Raw genomic sequence first — 22,251 nt, forward strand, 5'->3', positions numbered from 1 at the left:
TAAGTTACAATTTAATTCTTTCTTCCATGAGTACGTGTAGGAGGGGAGGTTCAATGCGTCAGGACTGCTTAAAATTTTGTAAATTTTAGAGATGGTACCTCAAGGTTTTAATATAGATGGAGACATTATTAACTTCTGGTGAAAGGTGATATCTAGTTAGTTTTTGTTTTTATATTAAAATATGTAAGTTCTGTTTAGATAATATCTAGACAGCTAACCATTTAGTAGTATATAATTCAACATAGGGATATACATGTCTGCTATAGATTGTACAAGAATATTTATGCTTATATTATAATATTATACTCATATACCCTGAACAATAATGATTTGTGATGTTTCCAATATATTTATACCAACTTTGTACTAGTATGTTGCTATACTATTCTATAGATTGATATTGAGTCTCATCAGCGATTTAGTAAGCAATTGTTATGTCCCTTTAAGATGGGGGAGGTTTTTCACTTTGTGGGGAGGTGGGTATAATTGAATAGACTATAAATATGTTAATGTGTAAGTGGAAGACTAGGGTTTATGAGTAAGGCATAGCCGAAACACGTAAGACCTAGTTCTTTCACTCCCTGTTTTATGGATTGCTTCTGCTTTTGAATAAATTGCATTATCCTTTTTTGCGTCCGTGCCTGCATTTTTGTATTTACAGACCTAAACAAGCCAAAATATCCACCCCTACTCCTAAGTCTACTTGAAGGTGTGGCCCACGATCCAGAGGCCCTGGTAGAGGGCAGGTTATGCCTTTTACAGGAGGCTTGGTTTCAGTCTGTTCCAGATCCCTGGGTTCTAAATATAGTTTCTCAGGGTTATCGGATAGGTTTCAGAACAAGGCCTCCCAGAGAGAGTTTTTTTCTGTCCAATGTTCCAAGGAATCCCTTAAAGGCTAAAAGCCTTTTTTCAGTCAGTGTCAGATCTAGAAACTATGGGAGTGATTGCTCCAGTTCCAGGAACAGGGTATTGGATTTTATTCAAATCTTTTCATTGGATTCTGGATATAAAAGCTCTGAAGAAGTTTGTCAGTATTCCTTCTTTCAAATGGAAGCTATTCTGACTATTCTGCCTTTCGTTCAGGAGGGTAATTTTATATCCACAATAGATTTAAAGGATACTTTGTTCCAATTCACAAGAAACATTTCCATTTCTGAGGTTTGCTTTTTTAGACAATCATTTTCAATTTGTTGCCCTACCATTTGGTCTGGCTACTGCTCCTAGATTTTTCTCAAAGTTCTGGGTGCCTTACTGTCTGTGATCAGGGAATTGCAGTGTATCCTTACCTGGACAATATTTTGGTTCAAGTTCCATCCTTTCATTTAGCAGAATCTCACATCAACAGTTTATTGTGGTTTCTTCAACAGTATGTTTGGAAGATCAGTTTTCCAAAGAATTTGTTGGTGCTTCAGGCAAGGTTACACTTCTTCGGTTTCAAATAGATTCAGTCTCCATGAGTCTTTCTCCAACAGATTAGAGAAGGCTAAAATTGGTATCAGCTTGCCTGAACCTTCATGCTCTCTCTTTTCCTTCTGTGGCTCTTTGTATGAAAATATTGGTCTTATGATTGCAACTTTAGATGCAATTTCATTTGCTTAATTTCACATAAGACCTCTTCAGCTTTGTATGCTTTGTCAGTGGTGCAGGATCATACTCAGCGGTCTCAAAAGATTTTTCAGGATCACAGAGCAAGTTATTCCCTGTCTTGGTGGCTGAAACATTAGTTCATTATTCAGGGCTTCTTTTGCTTGTCCTACCAGGACTGTGATCACTAACGATGCAAGTTTTTCACATTGGGGAGCTGTTTGGGGTCTCTTAGAGCACAAGGAGTTTGGGTTCCTCGTGAGGCGAGGTTGCCAATAATATTCTATTTTTAAACAATGTCACAGCAGTGGCCTATATCAATCTTCAGGGGGTAACCCACAGTTCCCTAGCCATGAGGGAAGTGTCTCAAATTCTCTCATGGGCAGAAGCCAAATCCTGTTTGTTTTTTGCAGTTCATTTTCCTGGTGTGAACAACTTTATAGTTCTTAACCATAAAGATTTTTTATGATTCTATGATTTATACTTTGATCTAGGCTTGTAACCCATTTATTAGGAAGTTTTATCGAAAGGTATTTCTTGGTGTATGGTTCAAGGTTTTTCCTGGTGTTCTTTTAGCTCTTTGAAAGGGCAGATTTATGCTCTTTCAGTTTTGTTTCATAGGAAGATAGCTAATCTTTCTGACATTCATGGTTTTGTTCGGGCTTTGGCAGGAATTAAGCCTGTGATCAAGCCAATTTCTCCTCCCTGAAATCTTAGCTTGGTGTTAAAGGTTTTGCAGGCTCTTTCATTTGAGCCTATGCATTTAGTGGATATTGAGGTTCTTTCTTGGAAAGTTTCTGCTAGAAGAGCTGGATTATTTGCTCTTTCTTGTGATCTTCCATATCTTATTTTTTATGATAAGGTAGTTTCTTAGGACTAGATTTGTTTTCTTTCCTTGTATAGTATCTTCTGTCTGTATCAGACAGGAATTTGTTGTTAAGGCGTCAAAGTATTATATTGACACTATTATAGTTTTAAGACAAACTTCTGGTTTGTGTTCTATATGGTTAAAGGAAAGGGCAGTAAGCTTCTGACATTTCTTTGCCAACTTGGTTGAGATTTCTGTTCCATAAGGCTTTTTTTAGAGGCAGTTTAGCTTCTGCCTTAACAAATTGCTGCTCATTCTGTTAGATCGATTACCATTTCTGGCATTTTTTGGAGTGAGGCTTCAGTTGTCCTACTTTACTAGGCAGCTATTTGTTCTTAAATTCAACAATTTTTTTTGTTTCTTTTTTTTTTGTCTCTTCTGAGTTGGCAATTGGTAGGGAACTCCTTTAGGTAGTTGTCTCAGGATGATTATTTGCCTTTTGGTTATTATTTTTTTTATTGCATGGTTTTTGCCTATTTTTTGGTGTTTTATTGAGGTCGTGGATTTAGTTTTTTTTTTTTTTTTTTTAAATTTTTTTTTTTTTAAATTTTTTTATTGAGGAAAAAATAAAACATACAATATTTATAAACAGAATGCAATATAATATCTACATTTTATAGTAATAGTGAATATTTTGCCTTAAAGTCCTCATTTTTCTTCCCCAGCTGTAATATATTAGGTCACTCTTGGACCTTTCAGGTGATATAGCAAGAGTCCAGGGGATATTATTACGCAATGAACAAAAAGTATCTAACTATGACAAAATCATTACAAGTATGATATAAACAAGTTGTATTCCAGATACTTAAACCAGAGCTGTACATAATGTATGGACATAACGTCTTGACACATTTTATTAACCATTGAACAGCTTCAATATAAATTTAATACAATAAACCATTGTGACCTGATAGTGTAAGAATTAGGATCTACGCCTACTGTAGTTATCCTAAGAAAGTTGTACAAAACCAAACTTCCCATTTATGCAAGTATATCTGTGGGGTCAGTCTGGAGGTACATATTGGGATACCGTATCTGAAGAGAATGAACATTAAGGGAAAGAGAGAAAGGTGATTAACTATAGGTGGTATGCTATCCTATTACAATTTACATATATGCCTAAAGTTAGTAGTGTGGTCATGGATGCCAAATGCCATGTGCCTTGTGTCTGTCTCGCGGTCCCGGCCGCGGACCGCCCGACCTGACAGTTCATGTGAGTCTACACTACTTGGTGATACAGCTTTTCATAAGATCCAGTGTCCCTCCTTCTATATAACTTGAGCAGTGTCTTCTTAGGGGCCCCCCCTTAACCCCCGCGAAACACATCTATTTGCTTTGTTTGAGGAAGGATTATAACACTTCACCCAGCGACATACTGTTTAAAAACTCACATTAAAATAAAACTATATGATACAGACATCCCACTGGTGATTCTGCTTTCCTTGAACTAATTATCGTGCATATGAAGCTATAGAGAGTCAATATACATAAGAGTTGAAGTGTGCTGGTTATATCATGCAATGTTACATAAACAAATTTGAGCCCTATGCACATAGTGAATAACATTCCTAAACAAAATATCTACAAAGAGAACAAAACTTTCTTTAACTTAAGGTATAGCAGGATCGCAATATTTAGTTATAGTCCTAGGGGTCTTATCCCTGCTTGACTCTTGTAAGAGTTGTTAAGTAACAGCTAGACCCCTTATTAAATGTCCTGCTTTTGGTCTTGATCCCGGCGCGGCCAGAGCAATGCTGAAGTGCTTACCTAGTGGGCCTGATCGGTAGCTGGTTCTTAGATCACTGTGCGGCGCTCCATTTTGCAGGGTATAAATCTTGGTGATTTCTGGAGAATCACCGTATAATGAGGGATTTAGGATCTCAGACCCTCCGGAGTCTCCCTCCGGGCCCAGAAGCAACTCCCGCGGTCTCGACAAGTGCCCGCCCAGATGTAATAGCTGAGCTGTCTTCTTGTGAAAACAAGGCGGCTCCTTCGCGCCTTCTTTGCGGCCTCCAACACCGCTACTCGATGCTTCTAATTTATCAGGCGCCATCTTAACTTGAAGACCATGCCGATGTAGCCCTTCTCTCCGCGCCGGGAAAAGCCGCTCCGCACCAGGAGAGCCCCGGTAAGCTTTGTCTTCCCAGTCTTGCTGCTCTGTTGGTATAGATAGATAAAGTAGAGTATCAGTTCGTTGAAAAGGCTCCCTCTTTATCTGAGTGCTAAGGGATTCAATCTTCATGGGCCTTGTGTAAGATTCAGGTCTGTGAGTAAAAATTTGCTGCGTAGTTTTCATTGTAGTTTTCATCGTTGATGTAGCCTGTGGAAATCTATCCATAAGTAGCTGCAGATCACTCTCCGATAGCGCTTTCTCAATGAGAGGTTGAAAGAGGCTCTCTAGCCTTATGAGAAAAACGTCCCATTTGTCTGGAAGGGTATTACCTCTCATGGTAGTTATGATGTTCAGCAGCCTTTCTAATTTCTGATAATTTGCGCAGTTGTCCACTGTCAACAGTAATGTTGTAAAAAGTTACGAGCACTCTCGTGTGTCAGTAATATATAGTTGTGAGAGCAGTTCTGGTCAAACACCCCAGCGAAGCTGGGGGGAAGGCGCTGCCTGCAAGTTTGCCACGACCACAGGCCTCAGGTGTCCTTTTCCGACCCCGGGGTCATTAATACAGCAAACAAGTATAGTTTTGATTAATGTTCAGTAATATTCACGAATCCAGTCGTGTAGGCTCTTGATGCTGTGTAAATCAAGCAATAACTGGCATATTATTAGCTCTTCTCCCAGGAGCACTAGAAAAATGTGACCGCTCAGAGTCACTTCGTGTGGATTTAGTTTTTCAGTGAAAAAAATATGTTTCATAAATCCCATGGACTCCACTACTTGGGCATTAGTTCCAATAAGTAATGAATCATGGACTCTCACCATCTGTATAAAAGAAAACATAATTTATGTTTACTTGATAAATTTATTTCATGGGGGTGAAAGTCCACGAGACCCCACCCTGTTTTTTCTGGTGTTGTTTTTTTTCTTACACACATATTTTTTCTCTGCTTCTATTTGTTTACTCTTATTCTTTTCCTGCCTCCTTGGCCATAAATCAGACTGAACTGCCAGTGAGGTGAAGGTTTAATAGAGTTCCTGGGGTTTGGGAATCTTTGTGTCCGCCTAATGGTAAGGAAGGGTAATTCCCAGGAGTAATGGATTATGGACTCTCACCACCATGAAAGAAATTAATTTATCAGGTAAAAATAAATCATGTTTTTTTTTTTTTTCCAGCAAGTTATATGTTAAAAACATAATTATGCTTCTATGTAATCTTTTTTTCAGAGGTCCAAGCCTGTATAGACAGGTTTTAAAACATTTTATATATTGTAATAATGATTTTTATTTCAGTAAAAAATATATATATTAAGTTTTTTTGTTGGGAATTGTGCTAAAATAGCTGCAAGTTTTATATGCAAATGTTGGTAAATCCATTTAGTAATTCAAATCAACAACAACAACAAAAAATATATAAAGGCACTATGGTTATATAACATGGTTGATTGGAGCACAATAAGGTTATATAATGTATAGATATAAATATAGATGTACAGCATAAATGCTCCAAATCTCATTGCTCATTAGTTTGTATTACAGTAATATAGTATATAGTGTCTCTCCATTTAGTATGTAGCGATGGGTGTAGTACAGTATCTTGGTGCATTAGGATGGTATAGTTTGTTACACAGCCCTAATTAATCGTGATGTTCAAGGGGAGAAACCTCTTTTTACTAGGATTTGCTGCTTTATAACATGTGAGTGTACCCCATTTCTCTAGCATATAGTAAGGTGCAGTCTTTTTATTTGCAGTAGAATTAAGTAATGCTATCTAATAATGTGAATGAAAATGTCTTTGCTTTGTTGTGTAGTAGTATTGTCTCTTTTCATTGAGTGATATAATTAATGATATGATTGGCAGTAGATTTATTGGATGTATTATTAAGGTAATGTGTCCTTTTTTAGGCATAGTAGTGTCCTCTTTAGGTGTCATTGCTAGTTTTGCTGTTACTCAGTAATATGTAGTATTAGACTTGCTCTTTATGTTGTCCAATAGAATGTGATGTGACGTGTAGGTTGTACTAAACAAAAGAAAATTATTTGAAAATGATAGATTCTTACATGTCACTAGGTTAATTCCTACACTACTTAGAAGGATGAAGTAGTATAGGTGGATTTGTCTGCTTATTAGCTGTCAGCAGTGTGTAGTTCTACAGTCTGTGTATAGCGGTTGTGTTGTCTCTTTATGCATGACCATAAATAACATTGTTAGACACCAGAGTGTCCATGGTGACTACTTGTCTTTCTTGGGCCTGTCTTTTGCAGATGACAGCCTATGGAGCTTTTTTACATAGGGGTTCCTTCTGCAGAAATTACTTCAACATCCTTGACCTTTTGGTTGTCAGTGTCTCCCTCATCTCATTTGGAATCCAGTGAGTAATATTACAACAATGATGGAAAAGCTAACTAAGTTGTTAATGTAGGGACAAATGACTCATATAGAAACATAGAATTTGACGGTAGATAAGAACCAAAAAGGCCCATCAAGTCTACCCATATTACATGTTAATTTTTCTTTAGGATAGCCTTATGCATGTCCCAGGCATTTTTAAATTCCTTTACAGTCTTTGTGTTTACCACCTCAAATGGAAGTTTATTCCTTGAATCCACCACCCATTCTGTAAAAAAATGCTTCCTCAAATAATATCATATACAACAAGGGACTCTCACTTACCTGTTGTTGCCAGATTGACTTAAAATGTCAACATGTAGGAACACAGAAGACTTAGCAGACTACACCAGGATGCCACATTGCTCCCCAAATCTTACTCTGGATAAATGCATTTATGAGTGTTGATACACCCTTTGACATGTAAAATAGCAATAATTTACTTGACCAAATTTTAAGGTTATAATGTTTATGGTAAAATTGTAATAAGATACCATGCTGTCAACTGATAGTGGGCTAGATTGCGTGTGGCGTACTATTACGCTTGAGCGTAAACTACACTAGACGGAGGCTTTTTGTGTGCGTTGGGTGTGTTCGTATTATAAGTTGAAAGTAAAAAGTTAGAGCGCATTCAAAAACCCGACTCGCAAAAAAAAGTTGGACTTTCTTAAATATGAATATTGTATAAATATGATTGTTCATGTTTTTAGCTACTTGATATATATATATATATATTTATTTAGACATCTCTGTGTTAAAGCCCTTTGAAGCCCTTTTTCTTCCCTAACAGCTTAATACATTTTTTTAATCATATTTATCAGACAGTATTATTATGAGTGTAACTGCACTATAAAATAATTTTTTTATGTGTTTTGTTCAACTTTTTTGTCTCGTGTCGCACTAACCCGATACGTGTTCAATTCAATTGCGCTTAAGCGAACTTGTTTACTTTCAACTCATAATATGCTCGCTATTTCCACTTGTAATCTAGCCCCATGTGAGCATGTACAAGATAATATAATATAAAGAATGTAGACCAACAAGATCAAATGAACCATTACAAGGGGAAGTAAGGAATTGGCTATGATGTTTTGTTAATAATCTTTTAAATATTGCTAATGTAGAATAACTGGAAACATATATATAACTATTAATAGCTATGATTCAATAGAAACTAAGGTCTTGAAAACAAATCTTTTTTGCAGATCCAGTGCCATCAATGTGGTAAAGATTTTGCGAGTCCTTCGTGTACTGAGACCTCTCAGGGCAATAAATAGAGCCAAAGGACTAAAGGTGAGTTGCCAGGAGTTACTGTCATGGCAATCCCATTGGATTGTCCATCTTTTCAGAGATAACATAAATGCTTTTTAAACTTCTCTTTTCTACACGTCTTTACTTAAAGTGCATTTAAAAAGTAAACAACTTTTTAGCTATATTGGCCAGTGAAAGGTTCACAAAAAGATGAACTAATACCTAGTATAAAGAATGAGTTTTCTATATAAATAATACTCTTATTATCAATTTTTTTACATTCTCTTGGTATCTTTATTTGAAATGCAAGAATGTAAGTTTAGATGCCGGCCCATTTTTGGTGAACAACCTGGGTTGTTCTTGGTGATTGGTGGATAAATTCATCCACCAATAAAAAAGTACTTTCCAGAGTTCTGAACCCCAAAAAAGCTTAGATGTCTTCTTTTTCAATTAAAGATAGCAAGAGAATAAAGAAAAATTGATAATAGAAGTAAATTAGAAAGTTGCTTAAGTTTGCATGCTCTATCTGAATCACGAAAGAAAAAAATTGGGTTCAGTGTCCCTTTAATAATTTTACTAGAGATATTAGTATTTACCATATACCCAGTATGTCATAAGGAAACCATTTACATTCCTCTGTATCAAAAGACTTTTAACAACCCTAAATTTCTGAGCCTAAAATGATTGGGACTTGTGAAAAACGTACTAAATTTTTTTTAAGTATGGTAAAATACTGTGTTAAAAAGACCCAGTTAAAATCTACAGGAATTAAATTTAGAAGTAAGTTAATTAAGTGATACCATTAATGGTTAACACACAACAACGCTTTAACGTACTTACAGTTTTTAATTAATTTACTATATTTTTGAAACATTTATTAACATTTATTATTAGTTTAAGAATCCTACAAATAACACATTTATTTTACACTTTTTCAAATGCATTTGTACCACTAAAACTCCCCCTATACCCTGCATGGAGAAAAAAACTTTCCGGCAAATACAAATTACAATTTTCATATTCAACACCTTGAAAGCACAAATTCACCTTTTCTTGCCTGTTTCCACAGCTTTTTTAGTTTTAAATTTTTCTTTCATAAGATTGTGAGAGTCCACAAGACACCATGGGCGAGATTACATATGTGGCATAAGTTTGAGCTCAACTGCTGAAACCCACTTCACCCATAAATTCACCTCGCACATCGGGTGAATCACATAAACCGAGCTGCCAGATGATATACTGCCGTAAGTTGAACAAACTGGCAAGGTTCAGAAATGTGCGCAAATACACATCTCTGGCATCGTCAGTGACTTACGCAAGTATATCATATTGTGGCACGTAAGTAAAAATTAAAAAAAAGTTGAAATCGCACGTAAAAATCTTAGCCGCAAAAATATATATTAAACCGACACGTCAAAAAGCCATTCAAAACCCTAAGCCCCCATCCCCCCACATCGCAATGTCTTATAAACTTATTAACCCCTAAACCGCCATACCCAACAATGCAATGTCTATTAAAATTTATTAACCCCTAAACCGCCATCCCCCCACATTGCAAACTACTATATAAACCTATTAAAACCTAGCCTGCCAACCCCCAAGAACGCAAATGATCTAATTAACCTATTAACCCCTAAACCCGCCAACCCCCATAACACAAAGTATTTAACTAAAAACGAAGTCCCCTAACCTAACACCCTCTAACTTAACCACAATTAAAATACACTTACATAAAATAAAAACAATACTAACTACATTAAAAATAATAAACAATAAAAAAAAAACTAACGTTACTCAAAATAAGAAAAATACCCTTACTCAAAATAAAAAAAAACTAAAATAATAAAAAATAAAAAAACCTAACATTACAGAAAATAACAAACGGCTAGATTACGAGTTTTGTGTTATGAGTGGTGCGGTGCTAACTTGCACGTTATTGTCACCGCTCACTTCCCTACAGTGCTGGTATTACAGGTTTACAAAAACCCAGCGTTATCAGGCAAAAAGTGAGCGTAGAGCAAAATTGAGTTCCATACTGCACTCCAATACCAGCGCTACTGAAAGCCGCGTTGAGCTGGTTTTACGTGGTCGTGCACGATTTCCCCATAGACATCAATGGGGAGAGCTGGCTGAAAAAAAGTCTAACACCTGCAAAAAAGCAGCGTAAAGCTCCGTAACGCAGCCCCATTGATTCCTATGGAGAAATAAAATTTATGTTTACACCTAACACCCTAACATGAACCCCAAGTCTAAACACCCCTAATCTTACACTTATTAACCCCTAATCTGCCGCTCCCAACATCGCCGACACCTACATTATACTTATTAACCCCTAATCTGCCACTCCGGACATCGCCACCACTATAATAAACATATTAACACCTAAACCGCCGCACTCCCGCATCACAAACACTAGTTAAATATTATTAACCCCTAATCTGCTGCCCCTAACATCGCCGCCACCTACCTACATTTATTAACCCCTAATCTGCCGCCCCCAACGTCGCCCATGCAAACAACAGTAGTATCCAGCACTGAGACCCAGGAAACAGGAGACCGACGTCGCCGCCACTATACTAAATTTATTAACCCCTAAACCTAAGTCTAACCCTAACCCTAACACCCCCTAACTTAAATATATTTAAAATAAATCTATATAAAACCTACTATCATTACCTAAATTATTCCTATTTAAAACTCAATACTTACCTATAAAATAAACCCTAAGTTTGCTACAATATAACTAATAGTTACATTGTAGCTAGCTTAGGGTTTATTTTTATTTTACAGTCAAGTTTGTATTTATTTTAACTAGGTAGAATAGTTACTAAATAGTTATTAACTATTTACTAACTACCTAGCTAAAATACAAATTTATCTGTAAAATAAAACCTAACCTGTCTTACACTAACACCTAACCTTATACTACAATTAAATCAATTACCTAAATTAAATACAATTACCTAAATTACAACAACAAAACCCCCCCACTAAATGACACAAAATAAAAAAAAGAAATTATCAGATATTTAAACGAATTACACCTAATCTAATAGCCCTATCAAAAAAACCCAAAAAAAAACCCTAGCCTAAACTAAACTACCAATAGCCCTTAAAAGGACCTTTTGCGGGGCATTGCCCCAAAGAAATACAAACAACCCCCCAACAGTAAAACCCACCACCCACACAACCAATCCCCCAAATAAAATCCTAACTAAAAAAAAACTAAGCTCCCCATTGCCCTGAAAAGGGCATCTGGACGAGCATTGCCCTTAAAAGGGCGTTTAGCTCTTTTTCAAGTGCCCAACCCCTAATCTAAAAATAAACCCCCCCCAATAAACCCTTAAAAAAGCCTAACACTAACCCCCGAAGATCCACTTACAGTTTTTGAAGACCTGACATCCATCCTTAACGAAGCGGCAGAAGTCCTCAGCGAAGCCGGCAGAAGTCTTCATCCAAGCCGCCGTAGTCTTCATCCAAACCCGCAAAAGTCTTCATCCAGACGGCATCTTCTATCTTCATCCATCCAGCGCAGAGTGGCTCCATCTTCAAGACATCCGGCGCGGAGCATCCTCTTCAATCGAAGTCTTCTTGCAGAATGAAGGTTCCTTTAAATGACGTCATCCAAGATGGCGTCCCTTGAATTCCAATTGGCTAATAGAATTCTACCAGCCAATCGGAATTAAAGGGGAAAAAATCCTATTGTCTGATGCAATCAGCGGATAGGATTGAGCTTCAATCCTATTGGCTGTTCCAATCAGCCAATAGAATGCATGCTCAATCCTATTGGCTGATTGGATCATCCAATAGGATTGAAGCTCAATCCTATTGGCTGATTGCATCAGCCAATAGTATTTTTTCACCTTTAATTCCGATTGGCTGATAGAATTCTATCAGCCAATCAGAATTCAAGGGACGCCATCTTGGATGACGTCATTTAAAGGAACCTTCATTTTGCAAGTAGACTTCGATTGAAGAGGATGCTCTGCGCCAGATGTCTTGAAGATGGAGCCGCTCCGCACCGGATGGATGAAGATAGAAGATGCCGTCTGGATGAAAACTTCTGCGGACTTGGATGAAGACTTCTGCCGGCTTCAATGAGGACTTCTGCCCCTTCGTTGAGGATGGATGTCAGGTCTTCATAAACTGAAAGTGGATCTTCGGGGGTTAGTGTTAGGCTTTTTTAAGGGTTTATTGGGTGGGTTTTATTTTTAGATTAGGGGTTTGGGCACTTGAAAAAGAGCTAAATGCCCTTTTAAGTGCAAGGCCCATCCAAATGCCCTTTTCAGGGCAATGGGGAGCTTAAGTTTTTTTAGTTAGGATTTTATTTGGGGGGTTGTGTGGGTGGTGTCTTTTACTGTTGGGGGGTTGTTTGTATTATTTTTTTTACAGGTAAAAGAGCTGATTTCTTTGGGGCAATGCCCTGCAAAAGGCCCTTTTAAGGGCTATTGATAGTTTAGTTTAGGCTAGGGTTTTTTTATTTTGGGGGGGCTTTTTTATTTTGATAGGGCTATGAGATTAGGTGTAATTAGTTTAAATATCTGATCATTTCTTTTTTTATTTTGTGTAATTTAGTGTGGTTTTTTTTGTAATTTAGGTAATTGTATTTAATTTAGGTAATTGATTTAATTGTAGTGTAAGGTTAGGTGTTAGTGTAAGACAGGTTAGGTTTTATTTTACAGGTAAATTTGTATTTTAGCTAGGTAGTTAGTAAATAGTTAATAACTATTTAGTAACTATTTTACCTAGTTAAAATAAATACAAACTTGACTGTAAAATAAAAATAAACCCTAAACTAGCTACAATGTAACTATTAGTTATATTGTAGTAAGCTTAGGGTTTATTTTATAGGTAAGTATTTAGTTTTAAATAGGAATAATTTAGGTAATGATAGTAGGTTTTATTTAGATTTATTTTAATTATATTTAAGTTAGGGGGTGTTAGGGTTAGACTTAAGTTTAGGGGTTAATAAATTTAGTATAGTGGCAGCGACGTTGGGGGTGGCAGATTAGGGGTTAATAAATGTAGGTTGGTGGTGGCGATGTTAGGGGCTGCAGATTAGGGGTTAATAATATTTAACTAGTGTTTGTGATGCAGGAGTGCGGCGGTTTAGGGGTTAATTTGTTTATTCTAGTGGTGGCGATGTCCGGAGAAGCAGATTAGGGGTTAATAATTTAATTTTAGTGTTTGCGATGCGGGAGGGCCTCGGTTTAGGGGTTAATAGGTAGTTTATGGGTGTTAGTGTACTTTGTAGCACTTTAGTTATGAGTTTTATGCTACAGCTTTGTAGCGCAAAACTCATAACTACTGACTTTCAGTTTACGTTATGGATCTTGACGGTATTGACTGTACCGCTCACTTTTTGGCCTCCCAGGCAGACTTGTAATACTGGCGCTTTGGAAGTCCCATTGAAAAAGGACTTTTTGAAAGCTGCGGTAATTAAGTTGCGTTACGGCCACAAATGTGTGCGGCGCAGCTAAACCTGCAAGACTCGTAATACCAGCGGTAGTGAAAAAGCAGTGTTATGAGCCTTAACGCTGCTTTTTCACCCATACTGCAAAACTGGTAATCTAGCCGTAAATTATCTAAAATACAAAAGTTATTCCTATTCTAATGCCCCCGTTAAACAAAAAACCCCCCCAAAATAAAACCCCCCCATAATCTATAAATAAACTACCAATAGCCCTTAAATGGGCCTTTTGTAGGGCATTGCCCTAAAGTAACCAGCTCTTTTGCAAAAAAAATAAACTAAGTACCCCCTAACATTACAACCTCCCACCCTTCCAAAACTAAAAAAATACCTAATCTACCCATTGCCCCAAAAAGGGCATTTGTATGGTCATTGCACTTAAAAAGGCATTAAGCTATTTTACAGCCCTAATCTAAAAAGAAAACACCCCAAAAGAACCTAACACTAATTAAACCAAAAATCAGTACTCACCATTGCTGAAGTCCGACGATCCATCTTCTTCCCAGCGGCGAAAAGTCTTCATCCAGAAGGATTCGTCTTCATCCATCGCGGTTCCATCTTCTATCTGCTTGGCAGAGGTGGGGCGGTCGGCGGATGCGGAGCGGTCGGCGGCGGCATTCATCGGGGACACGGAGGTCCTCTTCATGCAGTCATTTGCCGCACACTGAAGATTGAATGCAAGGTATCCCTTTTATATTGTGGTACCCTTGCATTCCTATGGGCTGAAAAATTCAAATCAGCCAATAGGATGAGAGCTGCTTACATTCTATTGGCTGATTTGATCCGCTTCCGCGCCCCTGCCAAGAAGATACTGGGTTGGAGAGCAGTCTAAGTGTCTCAGAGCACAGATAGTTTGGTCTGTTCAGGATGCATGGTTATCAGTCAACATCCTAGAACTCCAAGCAATATTCAGGGCTCTCCAGAGCTGGGCCATCCTCAGACAGAAATCATTCAACCGATTTCATTTGGACATATCACACAGTGGCATACATTAATCATCAAGGGGGAACATGGAGTTCCCTCGTGATGGAGATAATGCCATCAATTTCTGATTTCAGCTGTTCACCTTCACGGGGTAAAGAATTGGAATTATTGTAAAAAAGGATTAGTCCCTGTGAGTGGCGAGATGGCTCCTATATAAAGTAATGGAGTTTGTTAGAAAGAAACACTTCACTCCATTGAGCGAAGTTAGCAGGGATCAGGGGCGGCACTTTAAAAATTAAACCCTGGAGCCAATATAAATCACATTACGCTGCTTTCTGCATATAACATCTTGCAATCACTTCTATTTTGTATGCATGTGTTTTTCTATTAGGTTATTGAGTATTTTGAGTGTTTTGAGAAAAGCTTGCCACCTTCTAACTGGAGAGAAAAACTGTGAGATCTGCAGTGCAAAAATTGATTGGATGCACCATTTTCTTTCATGATTCAGATAGAGAATACAATTTTAAACGACTTTCTAATTTACTTCTATTATCAAATCTGTTTTATTCTCTTGGTATGCTTTGTTGAATGAGCAGCAATGCACTACTGGTTTCTAACTGAACACATGGGTGAGCCAATGACAATCAATTTAGATATGCACCAATCAACAGCTAGACCCTAGGTTCTCTGCTGCACATGAACTTGCCTAGATAAACATTTCAGCAAAGAATAACAAGAGAAAGAAGCACATTAAATAATAGAAGTAAATTGGAAAGTTGTTTGAAATTGTATTCTCTATCTGAATCAAGAAAGAAAGATTTTGGGTTTCATGTCCCTTTAATGGGCTCACCAAACCAATTGTGTGTTCCAATTAATCAGTGCTAGTTAGTTACAGGTATTCAAATCAACAAAATGACAAGGGTGCCCAAATTTATGCACCTGTCTAATTTTGTTTGGATGCATATTGCACATTTTCTGTTAATCCAATAAACCTCATTTCACTACTGAAATATTATTGTGTCCTTCAGTTATTTGATAGATCAAAATGAAATTGCTGATCCAAACACCCAATAATTTATAAATGAAAATCATGGAAATTGTCAGGGGTGCCTAAACTTTTGCATACGATTGTATATATATATATATATATATATATATATATATATATACAGTGGGGCAAAAAAGTATATAGTCAGCCACCAATTGTGCAAGTTCTTCCACTTAAGAAGATGAGAGAGACCTGTAATTTTCATCATAGGTATACCTCAACTATGAGAGACAAAATGTGGAAACAAATCCAGACAATCATATTGTCTGATTTGGAAATAATTTATTTGCATATTATGGCGGAAAATAAGTATTTGGTCACCTACAAACAAGCAAGATTTCTGGCTCTCAAAGACCTGTATCTTCTTCTTTAAGAGGCTCCTCTGTCCTCCACTCATTACCTGCATTAATGGCACCTGTTTGAACTTGTTATCAGTATAAAAGACACCTGTCCACAACCTCAAACAGTCAGACTCAAAGAGCTGTCGAAGGACACCAGAAACAAAATTGTAGACCTGCACCAGGCTGGGAAGACTGAATCTGCAATAGGCAAGCAGCTTGGTATGAAGAAATCAACTGTGGTAACAATAATTAGAAAATGGAAGACATACAAGACCACTGATAATCTCCCTCGATCTGGGGCTCTACGCAAGATCTCACCCCGTGGGGTCAAAATGATCACAAGAACGGTGAGCAAACATCCTAGAACCACACGGGGGGACCTAGTGAATGACCTGCAGAGAGCTGGGACCAATGTAACAAAGGCTACCATCAGTAACACACTACGCTGCCAGGGACTCAGATCCTGCAGTGCCAGGCGTGTCCCCCTGCTTAAGCCAGTACATGTCCGGGCCCGTCTGAAGTATGCTAGAGAGCATTTGGATGATCCAGAAGTGGATTGGGAGAATGTTATATGGTAAGATTAAACCAAAGTAGAACTGTTTGGTAGAAACACAACTCGTGTTTGGAGGAGAGTTGCAACCAAAGAACACCATACCTACTGTGAAGCATGGGGTTGGCAACATCATGCTTTGGGGCTGTTTCTCTGCAAAGGGAACAGGACGACTGATCCGTGTACATGAAAGAATGAATGGGGCCATGAATCGTGAGATTTTGAGTGCAAACCTCCTTCCATCAGCAAGTGCAATGAAGATGAAACGTGGCTGGCTCTTTCAGCATGACAATGATCCCAAACACACCGCCCGGGCAACAAAGGAGTGGCTTTGTAAGAAGCATTTCAAGGTCCTGGAGTGGCCTAGCCAGTCTCCAAATCTCAACCCCATAGAAAACCTTTGGAAGGAGTTGAAAGTCTGTGTTGCCTAGCGACAGTCCCAAAACATCACTGCTCTAGAGGAGATCTGCATGCAGGAATGGGCCAACATACCAGCAACAGTATATGACAACCTTGTGAAGACTTACAGAAAACGTTTGACCTCTGTCATTGCCAACAAAGGATATATAACAAAATATTGAGATGAACTTTTGATATTGACCAAATACTTATTTTCCACCATAATTTGCAAATAAATTCTTTCCAAATTAGACTATGTGATTGTCTGGATTTGTTTTCACATTTTGTCTCTCATAGTTGAGATATACCTATGATGATAATTACAGGTCTCTCTCATCTTCTTAAAGTGGGAGAACTTGCACAGTTGGTGGCTGACTAAATACTTTTTTGCCTCACTGTATATATATATATATATATATATATATATATATATATACAGGGAGTGCAGAATTATTAGGCAAGTTGTATTTTTGAGGATTAATTTTATTATTGAACAACAACCATGTTCTCAATGAACCCAAAAAACTCATTAATATCAAAGCTGAATAGTTTTGGAAGTAGTTTTTAGTTTGTTTTTAGTTATAGCTTTTTTAGGGGGATATCTGTGTGTGCAGGTGACTATTACTGTGCATAATTATTAGGCAACTTAACAAAAAACAAATATATACCCATTTCAATTATTTATTTTTACCAGTGAAACCAATATAACATCTCAACATTCACAAATATACATTTCTGACATTCAAAAACAAAACAAAAACAAATCATTGACCAATATAGCCACCTTTCTTTGCAAGGACACTCAAAAGCCTGCCATCCATGGATTCTGTCAGTGTTTTGATCTGTTCACCATCAACATTGCGTGCAGCAGCAACCACAGCCTCCCAGACACTGTTCAGAGAGGTGTACTGTTTTCCCTCCTTGTAAATCTCACATTTGATGATGGACCACAGGTTCTCAATGGGGTTCAGATCAGGTGAACAAGGAGGCCATGTCATTAGATTTTCTTCTTTTATACCCTTTCTTGCCAGCCACGCTGTGGAGTACTTGGACGCGTGTGATGGAGCATTGTCCTGCATGAAAATCATGTTTTTCTTGAAGGATGCAGACTTCTTCCTGTACCACTGCTTGAAGAAGGTGTCTTCCAGAAACTGGCAGTAGGACTGGGAGTTGAGCTTGACTCCATCCTCAACCCAAAAAGGCCCCACAAGCTCATCTTTGATAATACCAGCCCAAACCAGTACTCCACCTCCACCTTGCTGGCATCTGAGTCGGACTGAAGCTCTCTGCCCTTTACCAATACAGCCACGGGCCCATCCATCTGGCCCATCAAGACTCACTCTCATTTCATCAGTCCATAAAACCTTAGAAAAATCAGTCTTGAGATATTTCTTGGCCCAGTCTTGACGTTTCAGCTTATGTGTCTTGTTCAGTGGTGGTCGTCTTTCAGCCTTTCTTACCTTGGTCATGTCTCTGAGTATTGCACACCTTGTGCTTTTGGGCACTCCAGTGATGTTGCAGCTCTGAAATATGGCCAAACTGGTGGCAAGTGGCATCTTGGCAGCTACACGCTTGACTTTTCTCAGTTCATGGGCAGTTATTTTGCTCCTTGGTTTTTCCACACGCTTCTTGCGACCCTGTTGACTATTTTGAATGAAACGCTTGATTGTTCGATGATCACGCTTCAGAAGCTTTGCAATTTTAAGAGTGCTGCATCCCTCTGCAAGATATCTCACTATTTTTGACTTTTCTGAGCCTGTCAAGTCCTTCTTTTGACCCATTTTGCCAAAGGAAAGGAAGTTGCCTAATAATTATGCACACCTGATATAGGGTGTTGATGTCATTAGACCACACCCCTTCTCAGTACAGAGATGCACATCACCTAATACGCTTAATTGGTAGTAGGCTTTCAAGCCTATACAGCTTGGAGTAAGACAACATGCATAAAGAGGATGTGGTCAAAATACTCATTTGCCTAATAATTCTGCACTCCCTGTATATACAGGAAGTGCAGAAATAAGGCGCAAAATAACTGCCCATGAACTAAGAAAAGTCAAGCGTGCAGCTGCCAAGATGCCACTTGCCACCAGTTTGGCCATATTTCAGAGCTGCAACATCACTGGAGTGCCCAAAAGCACAAGGTGTGCAATACTCAGATGTTATATTGGTTTCACTGGTAAAAATAAATAATTGAAATGGGTATATATTTGTTTTTTGTTAAGTTGCGTAATAATTATGCACAGTAATAGTCACCTGCACACACAGATATCCCCCTAAAATAGCTAAAACTAAAAACAAACTAAAAACTACTTCCAAAAATATTCAGCTTTGATATTAATGAGTTTTTTGGGTTCATTGAGAACATGGTTGTTGTTCAATAATAAAATTAATCCTCAAAAATACAACTTGCCTAATAATTCTGCACTCCCTGTATATATATATATATAGATATATATATATAGATAGATAGATATATTACATGATTATATATAGGTATAAATATATACAGATATATAGAAATATCTTTTTTTAAATACTTAGAACATATTTCCCTATGTGAAGAACATTGGAATGTGAAATATTCACAATAAATGCATACTATACACTTTATTACAAATGAATATTGCATAAATATGATTTTCCATGTTTTATCTACTTGACAGCAAAGGGTTCCAATGTACTTATATATAGGTCTGCGTCTGTATGTGAATACATATGTATTTATGTGTTCATATGTGTGTATATGTCTGTAAATACATATATACACATACAAATACATATGTACACACTATACTTTGTAATGTATAGACATGTGCATTTCTTTTAGTTCTGAATCAAAATTCAGATGAATTTGTCAAATTCAGCGCTTCGGATCAATTCTAATTTCCGAATTACCGCAGCAACGAAACTAACGAATAAATCCAAATTAGTTTGGATTTATTTGTTACATTCAGATGGCCATGGACTAATCACAATTACACTAGTATTGTACAGTATATTAGGTTATATCACTCTGCTATGGGTTACACCTAATATTACAGTACATAATACTAGTCTAATACACAGCACATCCCACCTAACACATACCGAATTTACGACTCGAATCCGAACCGAATACATCAGAATTTATTAGAATCCGAATGAATTCGAAACAAATGTATTCGAATGTATCCGAATGTATCCGAATTCGAATCGATCCGAAAATGAAATTCGAAAACATTCCGAATCGGTCCGAAACTAAATGCAATTAGGCTCAAGCTTTCACATTTACTTTCAACTTTCAATACGAGCGGTAAACCTGACATGCGCAAACACCGTCGATAAACCCCTTTCGCTCACGCTTAATATGGTCCTTAATCTGTAATTATCAGTATTTTATTTAGCTGCAATATTTTACTACTGCTTTTTAATCTGTTTACCTTTTGCTGCTGTAAAAAAAATTGTGATACCTTTTTGTTATAGTTTGTCATATGTTTACTTAGATTTTGCTGTTACATAGTTTTGTGTGTGTGTATGTTAAATATAGGAAAAAGTTACTGGGTATATATATATATATATATATATATGTGTGTCTGTGTCTGTGTGTGTGTATATATATATATGTGTGTCTGTGTCTGTGTGTGTGTATATATATATGTGTGTCTGTGTCTGTGTGTGTGTATATATATATATGTGTGTCTGTGTCTGTGTGTGTGTATATATATATATGTGTGTCTGTGTCTGTGTGTGTGTATATATATATATGTGTGTCTGTGTCTGTGTGTGTGTATATATATATATGTGTGTCTGTGTCTGTGTGTGTGTATATATATATATGTGTGTCTGTGTCTGTGTGTGTGTATATATATATATGTGTGTCTGTGTCTGTGTGTGTGTATATATATATATGTGTGTCTGTGTCTGTGTGTGTGTATATATATATATATGTGTGTCTGTGTCTGTGTGTGTGTATATATATATATGTGTGTCTGTGTCTCTGTGTGTGTATATATATATATATGTGTGTCTGTGTCTGTGTGTGTGTGTGTGTATGTAATGAAATTGAAGCAAACACTAATGGCTTCTTCTTTATCTCTCTTCAGCATGTAGTACAATGTGTATTTGTGGCCATCCGCACCATTGGTAATATAGTCATCGTCACCACTTTGCTACAGTTTATGTTTGCCTGCATTGGTGTACAACTCTTCAAGGTGAGAGATGAAGTGACTTGCGTCTTGGTGGGTAGATTGGGAGGGCACAGGATCATACAATTAGTTTTAGTATTTGTTTGCCTGGTATTATATTCAAACCTACAATTAGTATTATTATAGATATATTGTTTGTGATCCAACATTGCAGCGTCATGAACTCCAAAACCGACTTCATTACTGTGTCAAATTCTATAATAAATGATAAAAAACATAATTTTACCATTTTAAGTGTCATTTTAAAATGTAACTGTAAATTGTAATATATTTAATATATGAGGTTAATCTGTTAAACTCACAATTCTCGGGTTCACTTTAATGGTGAAACAGTACCCCCAGTGATTGTTTAATTATAAGCAAACACCTCGTTCTAAATAATAAAAATGTTAAGGAATGTTTTTTTAATGGAAGGTTTCTATAAATCCTTTTAGAAAATAAATGCAAATTTGAAGTTTATACTTGAATGTAACTTATTGTGTGCACCTCTCTAACTGCGTATATCAAGTGGCACTCACTGCAAGCAATCCCAGCTGTGACTAAATACCTGCGTTCTCCTTTATCCCAGGGTAAACTGTACAGCTGCAGCGACAGTTCCAAAATTACAGAGGCTGAATGCAAGTAAGTCTAATGTGTACAACTTACAGCACAACAGTTATAAAGGTGCTTGTTTCTTCACCACTGCGCTGTCACAATCTGGATCATACATTCAGAAGCTGGCACTGTTTCTGACCAGCACTTCCCTACTGACATAATTAAAATTGTGTAAGAAAAGTCATTTTTGTATGAACTTGGAATTAAAGGAACATGAATGTCAAAATGAAACTCATGAAACAGATTGAGTATGCAACTTTAAGAAACTTTTCATTGTACTTGTTTTATCAAAAATCCTTTGTTCTCTTGTTATCCTTTGTTTAAAATCATACGTAGGTAGACTCAGCATAAGCAACAACATAATATGTATTACTGGTTACAGACGTATGTCTTTAGTGATTTGCTACCTAGTTATGTTCAGTTAGGTCCCAGTGTTGCATCTGTGCTCTGGGCTTTAAAGAGATCCTAAACCCAGATTTTTTTTCTTTTATGAAAGAGCTGCAATTTTAAGCAACTTTCTAATTTACTTCCATTATCAT

The 22,251-nt window shown here is 37.2% G+C and overlaps 1 protein-coding gene across 1 annotated transcript in view; it reads left to right on the forward strand.

Moving 5' to 3' along the window:
* The window catches only part of CACNA1C (calcium voltage-gated channel subunit alpha1 C), a 1,426,303-nt gene that overhangs the window by 874,050 nt on the left and 530,002 nt on the right, over positions 1-22,251 (forward strand). The window contains 4 exon segments of the mRNA XM_053719677.1: positions 6,828-6,934; positions 8,157-8,244; positions 21,017-21,124; positions 21,687-21,739. Of these exon segments, the coding sequence (XP_053575652.1) occupies positions 6,828-6,934; positions 8,157-8,244; positions 21,017-21,124; positions 21,687-21,739 (356 nt within the window).

The sequence above is a fragment of the Bombina bombina genome, chromosome 6, assembly GCF_027579735.1.
Source record: "Bombina bombina isolate aBomBom1 chromosome 6, aBomBom1.pri, whole genome shotgun sequence".
In the NCBI taxonomy this organism is placed as follows: Eukaryota; Metazoa; Chordata; class Amphibia; order Anura; family Bombinatoridae; genus Bombina; species Bombina bombina.